The 20226-nt window shown below is 34.8% G+C and overlaps 1 protein-coding gene across 1 annotated transcript in view; it reads right to left on the bottom strand.

The window, feature by feature from the left end:
• Positions 1–2571: 2571 nt before the first annotated feature.
• Positions 2572–20226, bottom strand: part of LOC145248948 (leucine-rich repeat-containing protein 58-like) — a 33425-nt gene continuing 15770 nt past the window's right edge. Inside the window, exon 3 of the mRNA XM_080110747.1 lies at positions 2572–8540. Within this exon, the coding sequence (XP_079966873.1) occupies positions 8347–8540 (194 nt within the window). The 3' untranslated portion in view covers positions 2572–8346. The remainder of the gene's footprint in view (positions 8541–20226) is intronic.

Raw genomic sequence — 20226 nt, 5'->3', positions numbered from 1 at the left:
ATAGGTAACAAATTAAAAAAAAGAAAAACACCCAAATAACAGATTTAGAAAGGAAAAACAAACAACCCAGACATTTACACATAAAAATATTTACTAACTAAAAAAATTAAATTTTTAAGTACATATTTTCAAATTTTTCACATCATTTGAGAAAAATAATAAAAAAAATAAAGCAAAAAAAAAAAAAAAAAGTAACAATCTGGTAATTATTCCCATTTTCTTTACACAGAAATGAACTCTAACATCATTGGTGTTCAACTGTTTTGCACAAAAATAATTATTATTTTCTCATTATTTTTAAATAGATTTTAAAAAATTAGATTGCTGTTCTTTTAATTACGTTATTCTGTGTAGTTTAAAATGAAGGAAGTAAAATAAAAAGCAATTTTTATTAGATAATTTTTCATTTCTTTTTTATTTTTTTTTACATAATTCAGATTTCTCAAAATAAGTTTATAGAAAACATTAAAATCGAGTAATTATTTGATTTTTGGCATAATTTTATAATTTTGAAATTTGGCTTGATTTTACTTTGACATAAAAAACATTGTAACAAGTTTTCATTTTTTTTGCACAAAAGTATGTACGACAAATTTAAGGCATAACAAATATAGAACAACATGGGATTCTAATATCAATAACAAGAATTTGAATTTAAACAAACTGGCATATTTTTTATTGTAAAAAAAATAAACAATTTTTCTCCAGATGAGATTTAGAGGAATTAAAAAAATTTTTTTTTTAGTAAATATTTACTAATTTTTTTAGTAAACATTTACTATTGAAATACAAACATACATTTATGGTTTTAAAATATAACGTTTTTTACTTAAGGAAACATTTTTTTTTATGTTTGATTCATATATTTTTAAATAATATTTCACCAAGTGTGAAAATAAAAAAACAAAAAAAAAAAAAACAGGAGCAATTTTTTTTTCTGCTAAAAATCTTAGTAAAAAATAAAAAAAAATTTTTCAGACTGACAGGCCAGGATTAGGGGGAATTAAATTGTTGATATTGTCATTTTTTTGTAAACATTTCTGATTTTAAAAAGTCAATACTTTTCTTTTTTACTTAAAAAAACATTTTTTTCTTTTTATGGTTGACTTATATCTTTTAAAAAATATTCCAAGTGGAAAAACAAAATATAAAAAGGACTTGTTTATTTTATACAAAGATTTTTAGGAAAAGGAAACAAAAAAAACATAAGCAGTTTGTTGTAGCTTAATTTATGTCTACATATCAAACAAATAGAGGATCAGCAAGAGCAACTGCCATGCTTTGTCATACATTTGTCTTGCCTTGATTTGTCTAACATAATTAGTAAAACTGCAAAAGAAATGTATTTACAAAATTAACGTTTTAAAATAGACTAACAGAAATGATTTTCATATGAGATTTTTTTCAGCCTTGCTTCCAAAATTACACACAATTATTTTTTATTTTAAAGGTTTTTCAACTTTATTTTTTAAAAGAAGCAAACCATTCTGACTACAGCTATATTTGTTTTTCATTCTTTTTTCTTGTTTAGTTCATGTCAGCAATTTATGCTAATTTTTCTTCCCAAATTGTAATTTTGCGATCCCTCTCTGTTTCTCTTATCATTTTCTCTTTGTCTGGAAGATGTTCTTTGATATTTTGCAAGTTCACTTTTCAGAAGGTCAACTCTCTCCAAATTCCACTCTGTATGGTCTTGACCAATTCTTTGCTTCCAAGTCCAAAACTAGTCAATTTTCCTGCAATTTAAGGTATCCATGCTTTTGCAATGGTTTATCCAGGCGAACAAATATGCTCCACCTGACTATATCAGCGTAATCGATTTGTCCTTAGGATAACCTTTAATGCTTGGCAAATGTAGTGCTTTCGAGAAATCCTCCGACCTAATATGTTGGGTTTGGTCAGAATTTACATTGCATATCAATCTAATCATAGATCTGTTATTGCACTGCGGACAGGCATGAGGCTGCCAAATAGCATGAAGCTTCTCATACAGCTGTGACGCAAGTCATAATGCGAGCATCATTAATCAAATTTTTGAGGTGATATCATATTTCCTATTTTATAGTTCCATTTAATTACTTTAAAAACAGAATTATTTAAATTTTCTTCTTTTTATTCCCTTTTTTATAAAACAAATATGTTGTGCCAAGAGGTAATAAATCAACATTAAAATTTTAATAAAATAAACACAATGCCAATTTTTTTTACATTTTCTTCTCATTTCTGCCAGTCAAAACATTCAGAATTAGTTTTAATTCTTGACAATCATCTGAAAAAACAAAAATTCTCAAGATCTATTTTTTAAATGATTTTTATCTGCTATAATCATTTCATATTTTTATTTATAATTTTATTAGGTTCAAAGCAGTGAAGTTCAAATTTTGTTTTAAACAATTGGCACTTGTCCAGAACTCTCCTATGAAAAAGCAAAAATAAGGAAAAGTATGTATGATGTAATCAGAAAAAAAATACTGTACACTAAAAATAATGTGAATTGATCAAGTAGATTTATTTTTATTAAGCAGATTTACATTTTTCCAATAACCCACCCCCTATACCATGTTAAGAATGTTGTTTTTTTTTTTTACTCTCACAAGTTTGAATTATTTGGAGTTATCTCCATTAGGAGTGTTTTCAAGATGGCATCACCATTTAAACAAAATCACCGGTATGTACATCATAAAGATTTTTCTTAATTTTGTTTTCCATGGAAAGAAATTCTGGATAAAACCAAATAATTTTTTTTTTTTTTTTTACATGGAGGTCACCACTTATTAAGGCCCGGAAGCCACTCAGGGGAAAAAATTCTTTGAATAGATGCTAAAGCATTTTACAATAAAAATACTGATATATTAGTCAGATTAAAAAAAAAAAAAAAAAAAAAAAAAAAAAAATTTGATTGTGTTAAAAGATATTAGATACAGATATCCAATAATCCATAAAAGTAATAAATACTAGCAATCATTAATAACATCCAAAAATCATTTCTACAATCCAACCATATTTAATACAAATAAACCTCACTTGAATCATTTGGATTATTCAAACTACTATTCTTATTTTGGTTATTTTCACATTTCGGACAATGTAACCTTCAACCTTCTTTAGGTGCATCTTGCCGGACAAGGAGATTTATCTAGAATTTTGTATAGATTACCAAGTTAGAAGAGATGAATGTAAAGGAAGTCGAAAACTACATCCGTCAAAACATTGTAAAAATAACATTCAAGATGAGAACAGTAGTTTGAATAAACCAAATTATCAATTCTAATCTAAAAAATTCTGAAACAAAATAAACTTTAGACTATACTCGACTCTTCCACAAAATTTCAATCATGAATGCCTAACAGTCTTTATTTTATCAACTTTCAATTATACAGGGGACACTTTGGTGACCGTTTCATTAGTAAATAGTGTGATCTTGAATGGGCTTCACTCTTAATGAACTCATCACATTTTCATCTGTAGAGTTCTTCAAAAATAATGTCTATCAAAATCGACCCTAGACTATTTTGGAATTGAAAAGGGCCATCACAGCCAAAATTAAGACAGTTCCAAGAGAGGAGTATGAGAAAGTTAGTGACAATTTTGCACTTTGTATCCAGGTGTGCTTATCATTTAATGGTAATAAAAGAAAGGATGTTGGACATTCAAGATTGAAACTTGGTAGACAAATCAAGCATAGACTGAAGTTTATTTGTACCAAATATGGTTGAATTGCAGAAATCATTGTGAATTTCATTAACAATTAGCAGGCCGTCTGGTGTTGCCCAGTCATAAAATATGCATAAATATTATATTTCAATTCATACAGAAACTGAGACATGTGCATGCGAGCATTACGTTTTTTCTAAACAGTTCATTTCTTGTAAGCAAAAAAAAATAAAAATAAAATACTCAAGCTGAGATTAAAACTAAAACCTTAAGACAGTGAGTCAAGTATAATAACCATTAGGCCAGCTTGCCACAATCTCTAAAAAGTGTTTTCAAATCTACTTATTCTTAACATAAGGAATCTGTCAGATGAACCATTCATGCATGCGCATTCGTGAAACAGTTGACAAAAGATAAAAATCCGAAGACCACTACATTCCAATTTTTCAATTTTGACTCCTTAGTAGCCATTTTTCTAGATGAAAACCAATTAAAAAGTTTTCCACGTTTGAATACATTATATACCAAAATTTTAAGTTTTTAGATCAAAAATTCATTGAGTATATAGGTTGAGAAGTACATACTCACACACACTCTCATTTTTATAGATATATATAGATTAGCTTGGAGATACGTCTGTACCATTAGATTCAGTAAATGTAATTTTCAATACCTAAGATTATTTGAAGAGACTGAATAAGAAATCGTTTTAGAAAAAAAATGTTGAAAATAAAAGATGTAGAAATGGAAGATTAAGCAATGAGCATATTTCTTCAAGAGTTTAAAGACAAAGGCAATAATATTTCAGATTCTGATCACATCTGACAATTTTTTTTAAATATTTATAAAATACTTTTTAGCAAAAATTTAAATTTTACAATCTCACAATATGGTTTAGCTTTCAGAAATATTGAAGGCACACATCGTTAATGATAAATATTTAAACATTTTATATTAAAGAAAGAGATTCACATACAGTAAAAAATAAAATAAAATTTAAAATAAGAAATAAAAATCTTGTTCAGAATTTTTTTTTTTTAGATAAGTATTGATAATTTGTAGTACTTGAATCATTAGGACTACTGTTCTCATCTTGGATTTTATTCTCAAAACACATGGATACTTTATGCAATGTAATGTATGAAGTTAAGTAATAATCGATTCTACATGACCATCTTCTAGAGGTTGAAAGTTTAATCCTCATTATAGGCATTACTAACTAATAATAAAATAAAAATTTCCTAAAAATTCTATCCGGTCAAGGCTAACAGAACATGAATAACCTATCCCCATGTCTAGGTCCAGTTTGAAATAATGTAATCTCTTTGATTTTCTTCAGATGAATCTTACCAAATTCAGGAATCTGTACACAATTTCCAACAGAATCATTTATTTAGTCCATTAACCATAATCAGATAGAAGTTGTAATCATTGATTGTACTTATAGTATCACCCATACTGAGGATGGAGCTTTCCAACTCCCGAACTGTCATTTATTGTACTTAGCACCTTATCCATAGCACCATGGATTAACAAGATGCATCTAAAGACAGTTGCAGGTTAAATTGGCAGAAACATTGGCAAAATAACACCAAAGATGAGAACAGTAATCCAAATAATCCAAATAACATACAAAAAAATATCTTATTCCAAATAGATTACTATGCAACAATTATTGGGAAAAAATTGTTTTACAATTAATTCATTCTCAATTTTAAAATTGAAAATAAAAAATATGTAAATAAATTACTACTTTTAAAAGAATTCATTCATAAAAATTAATCTTCAATAGAAGTTAAAAAAAATTAAGAATAACATTCTCAACTTCTGCCAAAATTTTTCTAGCTCGGTTGGAAATGAATTGTATTATTTGGATTGTTTGGACTATTGCTTGGGTATTTTTTCCACAAAATTTCTGCTGATGTAACTTCCAACCGTCTTCAGGTACAGTCATACTGGATATTATTGGTGAATGGTGAAAAATGTTTTGTTTTCCTGCCTCCCCAACAAACACAGCCGTTAGAAATCCAAATAGCACCAAGTCTATTTCTTTTTATTAATAAATTTGGGTTCATTTCGTTTGTTTGATATGTTTGTATATTTTTCAGATGAGACTGGATAATTATTTTTCATATTATTTTGTATTATTTGAATTATTGTTCTCATTTTGAAATAAAACAAAAAATAATTATCGATTCTCATCTAAAAAATATGCAAACATAAAAAAATGAAATGGACCCAGATTTAGAAAAAAAAAAAAAAGGTAATAAACTTTGCGCTATTTGCGTTTTAAATTTCTAACGGCTGTGTTTGTTGGGAAGGCAGGAAAATCAAACATTTTTCACCTTTCACCAATAATATTCAGTATGAATGCTCCTGAAGACGGCCCGAGGTTACATCAGCCAAAACATTGTGGAAAAAAACAACTAGGATGAGAACAATAGTCCAAACAATCCAAATAATAATGAAAATATTATATCATAAATAACTTTCCTCTTTTAAAAAATACATAATAATTTAAAACATATGCAAAGTAGTTTTAAAACATAAAAAAGTAGTTTTACAATCTTTAAATCTTTGTTGTATCCACAATCTATAATTGCGTTGGTTGTCTCCATATAGATGGGAGTTCAATGATCTTTTCCAGATAGATTGATAATTTGTATTGTTCAAACTACTGTTGCCATTTTCGTTGTTATATTCACAACATTTTGGATGATATCTGATCATCTTCGGGCACATTAATCAAGATGTGAGACAAGATGAGAATAGTCTTTCAATCCAAAATGATTCTTTATACAGAATATGATGCAAAGTGTAAGAATTTTTAAACATAATTGAAACTTAAAAAGAAAAGTAAAAATTAAAACCAGACAAAAATAAAATTACAAGCAGGTTGGTGCAAAAGATTTTGCCGGTTTTAGAAAGGCATTTTAAACCATGGTAATTTATTTTATGCATACTATTATATAACATATCACCATGATTAATTTATAACTTTTTGTTTCAGATTATTAAAGCATCAATCATATTTCCCTTCAATATTCTCATCCATGTTGACCTGAAAATGATTTTCTTTAGTTAAGAGAAATGGAGTCATCTTGTAGTGATAATGCTTGTCCTCACACAGCTCTATTGACCAAAAATTTAGAATTTAGTTTGGAAATCTTGTCCCATTTTGTATATTCTCCTGACATACCTACCTCGGATTATCACTTATTTTTAGGATTACAAAATCATTTAGATAGCCTTAGGTTAATAACGCAAGAACAGATTGAACAGGTGTTCGATCTATATTTCACGTCACAACCTAAAGAATTGTACAAGCGAGACATTTATAAGCTCATTGACAGAAGGAATCAAGTTATAGAGCAAAGATAGTTATTGTTATAAATAAAAATTTTCAAAAGCAGTTGTTTTCAAAATGAGGTTTTAAATTGGCAAAACATTTTGCACTGACTTAATATATTTTTAATAACTGGTACAAAAACATTAATTTTATAAAATAGTTTTAATATTTAACTATGTTCTCTCATTAAGATGTTTTATGTACATTTTAGGTTCATCTTGTGGAAAAAAAAAAATAGAAATATACAATGCCACAACATGCAAAGAAGCCATATAACACATTGCAGTTGGCATCATCTATTCACAGTTTTTAAAAAACGTCCATACAAAATCTGAAGAGTTAGTATTTCATCTAATGCAAACAGCTACTCACAAAAATCAAAATGTATTCAAACATTTCTTTTTTTTAATAGGTTAGAATGTGAGCATCATTTTGAGAGTGACAATTGTGATTTTGTATTTCATTAATATTTGGCAGTGAGAATGCAACAGGAATATGTAAAAATTTATAATCATATTCAATTTAACATCCGTTTCACATACTGACATATGGTGGACGGCTTTTAGAAATGAACTTCCAAACAAACCTATCTCCAGTAGCAAGGTCTTTATCTCACTTTCTCTCAAATCCATCCTGATAACATTCCTCACTTGTTTGTTTGCCTTACCTTGCCAACTGACCCTGCTACCTCAACTGTTCTGCATCTACTAACCCAAGCACTCTCATCCATTCTTTTAATTTAATCAAATCAACATCTACTGTTCTGAATAAATCTCCCTCCACTGTCCAGGCTAAATCTTCCTCTGAGGTCATCAGATCTAAGCCTGTCTTTAACACTCACAGTAAACATATTGTATCATTCTTATATCATTTCTTTTCGTGCAACACATGTCCTCAACCCTCAACTTTCACTTTTATACATCATATGTCTGATATATTGTTCCCTTGATCGACAGTGGTAAGGCTCTGCTGCTTAGTAATGGCAGAAGTTTTGAACTTACGCCATCCATTTATAACTCTTGCTATCACGCCAGTAACAGTTCCTCCCTTTGCACCAATGCTATCATCACCTAAGTAACAAAACTCCTGAACAACCTCAATCGCCTTGCCATCTAAATATACTTTCTCCACATTGGAGTTCTCATCCGTCTTCATTGTCTTACATTTCTTGCACATTTTTAAAAAAAATAGTTTAGAACATGAGCATAATTTTGAGAGCGACAATTGTGAATGAATTTGTATTTTATTAGTTTGGCAGTGACATTGTATCGGGAATATGGAAACAAAAAAGAAAGAAAATAAATAAAAATGAAACAAGTTTGAATATCAATTCAAAATGGCTTTCAACCAAGAAGGACTTTCTTCATACGTGCGACTGCAACATCTTCATCATCTGTATCTGTGTCACTTGAGACACAAACTGAAGGTTTGGCAGTGGAGCATCGAGGAGTGCACAAATATTGCAACAGAGGTAATCGATATTTGCCACAAAAGTCAACAAATTTTACATTCTCACAGCGTGATGAAAAATAAACACCTACAAAAAAAAAAAAAAAAAAAAAAAAATTAATATAAAAACAATTATTAAAAATACATTTTAAATTACTATTTTCTACTTCATAATAAAGAGCAATGCTTCTTTGTGTGAGTGTGTGTATATATATATATATATATATATATATATATATATATATATATATATATATGAAATTTATTACTGAGAATGAGTTTACATATTGTTTCTAGCTGAAACAATATGTAAACTCATTCTGGACTCAAAGTAATAAATTTCCTATATACTGCTCTGGCTACACATTGAGCACTCTAGTCCAGTTTTTTCACCACTGGTAAATATATATATATATATATACAGTGCCATGCAAAAGTATTGGATATGTTACATTTTTCTTCATAACTTTAATTAGGGTTCAAGATTTTACCTAAAATTTGGTCAGTATATTCTTATTACTATTCTAAATTATATTTAGAATAGTAATTATAAAATCAAAGTTTAGAAAGTTTGTATTTAAGGAAAATATGAATTAACAAACGCAAAAGTATTTTTTTTTTTTTTTTTTTTTTACACAGTGATCACCACTTATCAAGGCCCGGAAGCCACTCAGGGATAAGGGTTATTGCAAGTACATTACGTTAGTGAGGAGATTTGATGAAGTGTTTAATTAGGGGGGGCGGTTCATTAGGAATTTGTTAACATTAGACTTGAAGACATCCAAGTTGTAGTCCGGAGGGAAGCAGGCAGACGGAACAGAGTTTCAAGGCGTGCAGTTCTAAGAAAGAAGCTTTGTTCATGAAATCCGCGTTTTGATTTAGGCACAGATATAGAGTGGGGGAAATTTTTCACAGTGGATTCAGCTAGACGGGTGTTTTTCGTGAAAGATTGGCGAGGGGGGACATGGGATTGGAGTGCAGACGAGCACCTGCCATGAAAATAACGATAAAACAAGGATAGGCTCGCAACGTCTCTTCTGTGGGAGAGGGGTTGCAGGGTAGAGAAAAGGGCATCCCCCACTAAACCACGAAGTCTATTTTGTACTCTGTCAAGGCATGATAGGCTGTTTTTGGCAGCTCCTGCCCAGATATGGCAACAGTATTCCATCCTTGGACGTACTTGGCTTTTATATAGATAGAGAATTGCATCAGTAGTGAGATATCTTCTGGAGCGGTAGAAGGATCCCACCATCTTTCCAGCGACCTTGGCAACAGACTTGATGTACGTGTTCTATTTCAGATCAGGAGTAAAGGTATAACCCAGAAGCTTGTCAAAATACGGGGCTTCACCCAGACGAGAGCCATCCATCACAATTGATGCCAGCTGGGGATCAGAGCGTTGATGATGTAAGGATAGGAGTTTGGTTTTGGATGCATTAAAGGTAACTAGCCACATCTTCCCCCACTGAACCACGCGCTCGAGATCAGAGGAGAGAGAATCCGAGAGAACTTCGTCATTTACAGCCTTTGATGTGTTGCCGTAGATGGTCGTGTCATCAGCATAGATGTCAACGAATGATTTAAGTATGTGTTTAGGGAGGTCATTGATGTAGATCAGGAAGAGAGTTGGGCCCAAGATTGACCCCTGAGGGACTCCAGCATTTATATTGCAGGCCTCCGATTTTTGTCCATCTACCACTACTCTTATGAGCCTATCGGAGAGAAATGATTTAATGATTGAGAAAACATTTCCAGTTATACCGTAGCTGGAAATCTTGTGAAGTAGACCCTTATGCCATACTTTGTCAAAGGCCTTTGATATGTCAAGAGCAATTGCCCTAGAAAGGAAGCCTTTGTCAAGAGATTCACTAATCCTATGGGATATAACCGTCAGCACATCTGCGGTAGATCTTGCAGAGCGGAAACCATATTGTGTGTCACTAAGAAGGTTATTCCTGCTGAGGTGGTTGACTATTTCTCTATTTAATATTGATTCCAGCAACTTACTCATAACACAGAGAAGACTTATTGGTCTGTACTGAGAGGGAGATGACTTATCACCTGAATTCTTAAATACAGGGCAAACTGATGAGGTCTTCCAGGGGGTCGGAAAGCACTTCTCCTTAAGGCAGCGCTTAAATAGTTTCGTAAGTATGGGAGCAAGTTCTGGTTGAAGCTTTTTTAACACTATAATTGGGATGCCATCAGGGCCAGTTGCTTTACTGGAATCTAGGTTTTTTATTAGCTTGGCGACCTCATGCACGGATATTTGTATGTTACCTAGCTTGTTCTGTGTTATAGGAGGAAATATGGGGAGTTGATGGCCTTCGTCGCATAGGGTAGAATTAGCTGCAAAGTTTTTTGCAAATAGTTTGGCCTTGTCTGACGCTGACGAGATAACCTCTGGTCCATTGATAATGGTTGGGATAGAACGCACACTTCTGTTCAGGATCCTATTTGTTATTTGCCAAAACTGGTGGGAACCAAGCCGCTGATCAGCTACCTTGGATTTAACAGACTGGGCATATAGCTCTCTTGCATTTTTTATTACTCTTTTACAGTGGTTGCTGGCAGTCCTGAAAGCAGCTTTAGTCTCAGTGCATCTATTACGTTGGTAGCTATGGAAAAAGTGATTTCTGTGCGCGATAGCAGCAGCACATTCTGGGGAGAACCATGGCTGGCTGTTAGGTTTTTGTTGGAATTTTTTAGATGGTATGAATTGGTCTATGCCTACAATTAACCATTCGGTCAGATCTGATACTATAGAGGACACTTCCTTTTTAAACATGGAGTGCAGAGGTAAATCAGATATGAATGTACGGAAGCTATCCCAGTCAGCCATAGAGTATCGGTATACAGTACGGTGGAGGGGTACGTCTGATGGCTTCTTACATTTCGTATTGGATACACTTTGAAAAAATTATTTTTCTGAAATAAATTTAGATGACTTTTCCTTAGCATGTTGCAATAATGCAAACAAGTTATCACTGACCAATCAGAGAGCTTTATATTAAAATAATTTTATAAAATTCTTCCAGTTTGGAAAGTCAACCAGTTCATTTATAAAAATGCCTAAAACTAAAGAGTTGTCAATAGACATTCATAAAAAAATCATTGATAAGCACAAAAAAGGAAAAGGGTATCGAATAATATCAAGGGAACTTAATCTATCACTTAGCACAGTTGGAAATGTTATTAGAAAGTTTAAAAATCCTGGTGAAGCTGTTGCAAATCTTCCAAGATGTGGTCGGCCAAGAAATTAAACAAAAAAAAAATCAAGGTGGGTAAGCAGAAAGGTACAAAAAACCCTTTTCTTACTCATGGTGAAATTCAAACCGACCTCAGAGAAGCTGGGATTAATGTGAGCAAGGATACAATCAATAAAGTTCTAAAATCGTGCAGATTTTGTATCAAGGTCCCCAGGAAAAGTTCCATTATTGAAGCTTTTAAACATATCAGATCATGTTTGATTTATGTTAAAACATATGGGGAACAACCCTTGGTCTACTTGGCCTTCGGGACAAGATCAAAGTGTACCTAAAAGCTCTTGTTGAACTCTTGTCTTGCTCCTTTGGGACAGAGGAAGACACTGGGTGAGCAGACAGGTCTGTATTCAACGTCCGTGTGAGGGAGGCTTGGGAATGCCGGACTTGAAGTGTCATCGAGATGCTGAGAGGCTGGCCTTCCTGAGCCACTATATGCAAGATGACCAACCGTGGCACCCCGTGGTTACTGCCGCCTTCCCGACCTCGTTCTCGACTCTTCCATCGAGAGCCGTTGCAGGCCGCGGGAAGAATCTGCCTACATGAAAGAGTGCCGAGCCGCGCTAAAACGACTACCAAGGTCCAGTGACCTTGTGACTGCTACCAGTAGGGAACTCTACAGGGATCTAGTGAAGGGGGCCGCCGCCGACCCGCTATGCGCGCGTTTGGGTTGGCAGCAGAGTGAGATCCGCTCTGCGTGGAGCTGGGCGCCAGGTTCGAGTCATCTGAACAATTCGGAGTTCTCTCTGACCTGGCGATTGGCCCAAACTGCACTTCCACTCAACAACATACAATGCAGTTCCGGGTTTTTGGAGTCGCCTGATTGTCGCCGTTGTGGGACAACGGCCGTAGAAACTACTGATCACGCTTTCTTCGATTGCCGCGAACTCTGCCAGTATTGGTCGTATGTCAGAGAAGTGACGACTCGCATCGATTCTGAGCATCCTCACCCAATTACCGTATCCAATGTTGTGGACAACGTGAGGCCGCTGTGGGACCGGGAAAGACAAATGGTCTACGTTACGATCCTGGCCGTGGCGAGAATGGTGATTTGGACGTCGCGTCTGCAAGGTTGCTGGGGGGTGTTGTCTTTTTCTGATCAAGATCTGATCGCTTTCTTTAAACACCAACTACGGGTGAAGATCAGATGTGATAGAAGAAGGCTGCATCGCGCGGCATTTGACAGAAGATGGATAAATTTGAATACATGTTCCCCGCCTAGGTGTGGAATGCGCAGTTCTGTAAAGTAAAATTAAACAAGTAGCCTCTCAGCTAGCTGAGTGTGTGTTTCATCCCTCCCCGATTAGGAAGCCTCCAAGATCCCCACCCCCTCTTACCTGCAATTTTTGTTTTAACCCCTTCCTCTAAATTTTACCCATCTTGGAGAGAAAGAAATACAAACTAACCCCTATCCCTTACCCACAAAATTTTCTTTTCTCCATTCACCCCCATCTAGAGGGCATCCCCACCTAGAGACTGACCCACAGAAGCGAGGTTCCTTTTACAAACCTAATGGAACGGGCAGTCTATCAACTAGACGGGGTTGGGAGGGTCCTACTAATCACCTTTTGTTTTTTCTTCCCCCGCCCTCAACACAAATGAATTATTGTACCATTTTATTGTTATCTTTTTTGTTTTTACACATCAATAAAAAATGTTTTAAAAACTGGAAGTTAAGTAGGACGTCCCCAAATATGAAAGGGTGAATGTGGTATTATGGTGAAAGAAGATACTAGCTGGGAGATTTTTGATTTTGTTTAGTTCTGGAGTGACAAGGATGACCAACAACCCCCACAATCCCCCCTTTTGAGTTGGCCATGTGCCTAAGTTTTTTGTTCATCGTTGATTTTGACTGTATTTTTAACATGAATAAAAGATTTAATATCTCAAAGTGTAGTATCTGTTCTGGCAGATCCTGCAAGCAAAGACCATATGTGGGGGAAACCCCACATATAAGACCTTGGTCAATGTAGGGGCAACCCTTCATACCAATTGTCACTATCCAGCTCCCCTACTCCCCGGGGAGTTGGTCCCCATTTCCCCTTCACTCCTCACTTTAAAAATCGGCCTTGTGCCTAATTTGCTCAGTGGGGGAGCAAATAAATACCTCAAAGTGTAGTATCTGTTCTTCAGATGCTGCATTTCAATTTCTTGTTCTCTGTCAGTAGAGGAGAAATCCTTCACGACTGAGACAATTTTTATTTTTGTACCTTTTCTCCACATTAAAAAACGACCCTGGTGTCTAACTCTGTCCCAAGAATTTTGGAACAAGGTAATCTGGTCAGATGAAATGAAAATCGAAATCTTTGGAAGAAACACAGCAACACATGTATGGCATAAAAATAGCACTGCCTATAACAAAAAGAATACTATTCCTACGGTAAAGTTTGGTGGTGGTTCGATTATAGTATGGGGGGGGGTATTTTTCATCCAAAGGTACTGGTGAACTAGAAATCATCAATGGTAGAATGAATGGACGCATGTACAGGGAGATCTTGGAGAAAAACCTCCAGAAATCTGCTGATTTGTTGTGATATAATAGCAATTTTGTGTTTCAGCAGGACAATGATCCCAAGCATACTGCCAAACTAACCAAACAATGTCTTAGAAATAATGGAATTGACATTCTTATTTGGCCCAGTCAGTCTCCAGATCTCAACCCAATTGAAAATTTGTGGAAAATATTGAAGATCAATGTTCACAAGAGGAATCCACAAAATATTCAACAACTAGAACAGTTCTGCAAAGAAGAATGGCGCAAAATATCTGCATATCTTTGCAAAAAACATGTGTGCAACTATAGAAAGCGATTGGAAGCTGTTGAACGCAATAAAGGCTATGCAACCAAATATTAAATCAATGTACCCAATACTTTTGCATTAGTTGATTTATATTTTTCTTTAATATAAACTTTCTAAACTTTAATTTTGTAATTACTATCCCAAATATTAGTTAAAATAGTAATAGGAATATACTGACCAAATTTTAGGTAAAATCTTGAACCCTGATTAAAGTTATGTAGAAAAATGTAATGTATCCAATACTTTTGTGTGCCACTGTATATATATATATATATATATATATATATATATAATTATTTCCACAGCCAAACAACATCGCAGCTCACTAGATCCATGACAGAAATCCAAGACTCGAGTTCTGCCATCATTTGGGCTCATCAGTTAAATATAACCGAACTTGGAATTCGAAACCCAAGCCTCTTGCATGCAAGGCAAGTGCTCCGCCATCTGAGCAAACCCACCCCTATATATATAGGGGTTGGATAAAATAAAAAAAAACACCTTGTGAATTTTGCATCAATTAATAGGAGTGTTAAAACTGTAAAAGAAAAGACCTATTCTGCCTGCTCTTTCCCAACACTGCCATATCTAGATAATTCAGTTGCACTATATTATATGTTCTGAGGAATAAAAAATATGGTGCTTTTTCAGAATTATACTTCATTAAAAAACAAAGATACAGAAAATTTTTTATGATGCACATACTCATCACAAAATGAGATATCATATTCCAAAAATTACATAAATTGATCAAGTAATGTTTTTTAAAAAATCAAATTATATTAGGAAGCCATGAGGAGGCCAAGAATGACCATATTGTTTTATATTTTGCCAAAGTTCAAGGGCGACAATTCAATTTGACTACAATTTTGTTTGTATTCAAAATAATTAAAATTTTTAATTGCTAAAAATTGTAAAATTTGATTTTCTTAATAAAAAAAATTACTTTATTAATTTACGTGATTTTTGGAATATGACATCTTCATTCCATGACGAGTACATACATTATAAAGATTTTTCTGTACTTTGGTTTTTAATCAAGTGTAATCTATATATATAAAAGGCAAAACTGCTGCTTGCGTTTTTGTATGTCCAAGAAAGGCTTTTTTCACTGGGTTCTCGACAACGTTACATTTATTTAGACTTCCTAGATTATAATATCTACGATTTGCGAACAGAGGTCTATATCTATTTTGATCGACTTTCAAAAAATTCACTCTATTCCATCCTTTTTTGTATAAATAAAATGAAACTAATCAAAGAAAAGTGGATCACCTGGCTTTCTGGCCGGGACCTCGAGAAAAGCAATTAGCTTTGATCAATGTTGGGACAGAAAATTGCTATTCATTTGGAGAGCTCTCCCTTTGGGTGTGGGGGTGTGTGGGGTGAAACTGGTTTTCCTCAACATTGTGGGGAAGCAAAATATGTCAGAAAGCTAAAAGCTTAATTGGCCTTCAGCCAACGTTCATTTCTGTGCGTACGTGATTCTTAACTTATTCACTTCAAGTCAACTTTTTGATTGACATTGCTTAATTTAAACACTTTTCACTTTCTCTCGTAGCGTCGCGGTAAGATGTCAGATTTTCCTTCACTTTCTTTTCTGCCTTCGTGTCACGGGTTCGAGCCTGCTTGCTTACTACCACTCCCCCCCCTAAACACCCGGGCATCTCCGCTAGTATATTAGTATATATATGTAAAGTGCAAAATGTATGTGTGTGTGTGTTTGTATGTCTCGCAAAAACTTTCAACACACATGACGGATTCTCACAGGATCGGTATCATTTTCAAGCTCGATTCTTTGGACGACAAATCGAAAATTTGGCCAAAAACATTCATTCCTTCACTCTCAACTGAGCAGTTTTGTACAAGAAGGGGTCACTTTTTCACTGATATATTAGCAAGTCGTTGTCTTCTTTCCAATGGACTATGCTTAATTTCAATGTTCTGAACTTCAGGAGATCAAGATATCAGCTAAGACGTCACGCTTTTTTTTAACCTATTTTCTCCTTTGCATTACAGGTTCGAGCCTGCCTGCTACCACTTATTTTTTTTTAACACTTCTGCCCACTTGTTTGTTCGATCCCCCCCCCCGACCCGCCACTACCACTTGATTTGGAGAGGGGGTTTCTTATTAAATCATCTACACACACTCGGGCATCTAAAAGCCCGGGCAACGTCGGGCACCACTGCTAGTTCTAAATTTTTTTTTTTTTTTTTTTTTTTTTTTTACATGGTAGTCACCACTTATCAAGGCCCGGAAGCCACTCAGGGATAAGGGTTATTGCATGTACAGTAATCAATGGGATAATATCGTAGTAATCATTAGTAATGGAGATTTGATAAAGTGTCTTACTTAAGGGGGCAGTTTTTCAGGAATTTGTTTATGTTGGACTTGAAGACATCCAAGTTGTAGTAAGTGAGAAACAGAGGGGCGATTTATCAGGAATTTGCAACTGAATTATTTAGATATGACCAGTATTGGACAAGGGTGGTGGTGTACAAATGGCCTTGCACTACACTAGCACATTTTTTCCTCTCAAGGGTTCTGTAGACATTCCTGAGACCACGTTAAAAATACTTGTATCTTGCTGAAAACATAGAAACATTTTGGTAAGTTTTCAATTTTTATAGTTTTAAAACACCTATTAATTGATGCAAAATTCACAAGATGTTTCCATTATTTTGTCCAATCCCCGTATATATATATATTTCTGTCACAAAAACATTAACATGTAAAAAACTGACTAATGAATAAGTGAAGGAAAAAAAACCCTCCTTGCTGCCTTCGCTATTTCCTTGTTTAGTGCATATGTTTGCAATGCAAGCAAATAACAGGTTTGTTGCAAATGAGAGAAGTGCACAATAAAATGGAAATTTGTCTCGTCTGGAGTTAGATAATCAATATTTGATTTGTTCACTTATTTATATGCATTCCAACAGACGGGCAGTTAGCTGGCCCTCTGAGCATCTCACAGTTAATTAGGGGTTTGTTTGCCTCTCCAAGGAAGGTAGGTTCTGAGGCTCTTAACTAATGAATTGTATTCGGTTGGTAAAGAAAGAAATCGATTACTGGGGGGGGGGGCTTGACATGTATTTGTTGACATTAAATTTGAAAATTACCAATGTTGTAGTCTGCAATGAAGCAATCCTGTGGCAATGTGTTCCAAAGATGAGAGGTTCTTAAACTAAGCATGAATCAAAAATCGTTTTACTTTTGTAGCATTATCTCCCTTTCTCAACACAATTACAGACTCTCCACTAGAGGGTGTCAGACATTAGTTACCTCCCATTTTTATGATAGCAGGTGGAGCCACAATCTGCCTCATAAAAAAGGGATGCACAGACTCCCCCCCCCCCCGCTCCTAGATCTAAGACCGGCTGCAGTCAACATCAGTCATGCTATCTCCATCTTCCTCTAATCTGGCTGCTTTGATGAACATCTGTACATACCATGTGTGCTCCACACCCGCACACATAATTTTTTTTGTTTTTGTTTTACTCTTATTCACCCCAAACAAAGCACATTGCCACTTGGATGCAAGGGATTACTTTTGAGATCATATCTACAGATACACTACGTTGAGCAGGGAGATGTGTCCAGATTACATTTAAATTTCTGCATGTCAGCACAGTCAAAAAAGTAGGAAACTGGGAGAGGATTCCAAGGTCTAGCAGTTTGAGAGAAGAACCTATTAGGGAAGAAGACTTTCCAGCATCTAGGGACCTGAACAGTGAAGGGGCTTGTCAGGATAGTTGGGGGGGGGGGAGGGTGTTCAGAGGCACATGAGTTTTTCAGGGCACATTCCATTAAAATAATTGTAAAGCAGACATAAGAAGAACATTGTGGTGATGGGATAGGGGCCAGAGGTTGGCTGATAGTGCAGAGCCTATTAGATTGGAGACTCTTTTTGGACCCTGTCTAAAAAAGAGAGACTAATAATAAATGCACCAACCCAGATATGCCATGCATTAGCAAATAGTAGCTTTGTAGATATATAGGATACTCTCAAGTGTGGTTAGTTTTCTAGCATGATATGTTAATTTGTGTGAGTGATCTCCCCTGAAAAACTCTCCCTGCTAGTGAGGCGGTTTCCGGTCGGGAGTGGGGAAGCGGCCATTGTTGTATATACTCCGTAGTTAGTGGGAATTGAATAAAATACTCTCTCCATATCCGTTGTTGAAGTCCGTCATTTATATGTTTATATTTTTCTTTATACGTATTAACAGTCTTGTGTTTGACAACTAACACTGGTAGCAGAGCAAAACGTAACTATGGCTTCAAAACACATTTCACCGCACGTCTTAGTTAAAGACAAATACAGCACATGGAAAAAAGAAATGCAAATCTGGGAAATGGCCTTGTCGCTTGACAAAACAAAACGCGCTCCCATAGTATTTCTTTCTCTAGCAAGGTGTACTATGGTCGCTCTACGCACCGCGGTGGTTCATATTTTAGTAGTCGTTGAAGAAAAACACATCGCGGCGAAAAACGACATAACAAAACGCGCTCCACTGACAAAAACAGAATGAACCCGCGTGGACCTGCTGGCAACACTACGGTGTGTTTCAAATGTGGCTGCAAATTCTACTGGTCATACGACTGCCCTTATGTCGATGATACCCATGGACAAACATGAGGACGACGAACATGAAAGTTATACGTCCCTGGCTAATATTGTGCTGATGAGTCAGCAAAAACGGAAGGCAAATGGCAACACGCTTTTGGGTGAAACACTTAGTTTGGCTGTCCTAGATAGTGGTGCATCCGGCATTGTTTGTGGAACAAAATGGTACCAGTGTTTTCTCGAAACATTAACAGAAGAACAAAAAAAAAAAAAATTATGAGAGAAGGAGGGAGAACCTTCATGTTCGGTGATGGAAACAAACAGAACTCTCTCTACAATGTGACTCTACCATGTGTCATCGCTGACACTGATGTCAGTATTGTTACCGATGTTGTGGATTCCGACATTCCACTTCTAAGCAAAGAAACCATGAAAAGGGCCGGGACTTGTCTCAATTTTCAACATGACAGCGTGACGATGTTGAAAAAGAAAATTCCGTTGAAATGTACATCATTATCACATCCCTATCACCAGACCCCTACCAGATAGAGGTAAGCTAAAACACATTCTCCTTGTTAAAGAAATCTCCTCTAAAAACAAAGCAGAAAAATTTTAAATTGTAACTAAATTACAGACAATGTAGTCATCCCAGTAGTAAGAAATTATGTCATTTAGTTAGTAACGCAGGGATAAGAGATCCCGAATTTATTAAAATTTTACAAACACTTCCAAATTCTTGTGAAGTGTGTATTCGCTATAAAAAAAAATGAACCTAGATCTATTGTTGGATTCCCATTAGGATCTTATTTTAATGAAACTGTTGCTATGGATATTAAAGAGATTTATGGTAACAAAGTACTGCACCTGATTGACCATGCTACCAGATACAGTGTCGGCATCAGGATTCCTAGTAAAGAAAGATCAGATATCATCAGTGCTATATTTAAATACTGGATAGTGTATTTTGGGACTCCTGGATCTATCTTAACCGATAATGGTAGGGAATTTGAAAATGAATCATTTTGTGACATAGCACAGAATTTGAATATCGTTGTGCATACCACCGCTGCTGAAAGCCCATGGAGTAATGGCTTAAGTGAATGGCACAATGGAATATTGGGAGAGATGGTAAAAAAGTTTTGAGA

Source organism: Euprymna scolopes, chromosome 27, assembly GCF_053919585.1.
Source record: "Euprymna scolopes isolate OS-2025 chromosome 27, ASM5391958v1, whole genome shotgun sequence".
Lineage (NCBI taxonomy): Eukaryota > Metazoa > Mollusca > Cephalopoda > Sepiida > Sepiolidae > Euprymna > Euprymna scolopes.
Note: the sequence above shows the minus strand (reverse complement) of the source record. Positions and strands in the feature narration are given on the sequence as shown.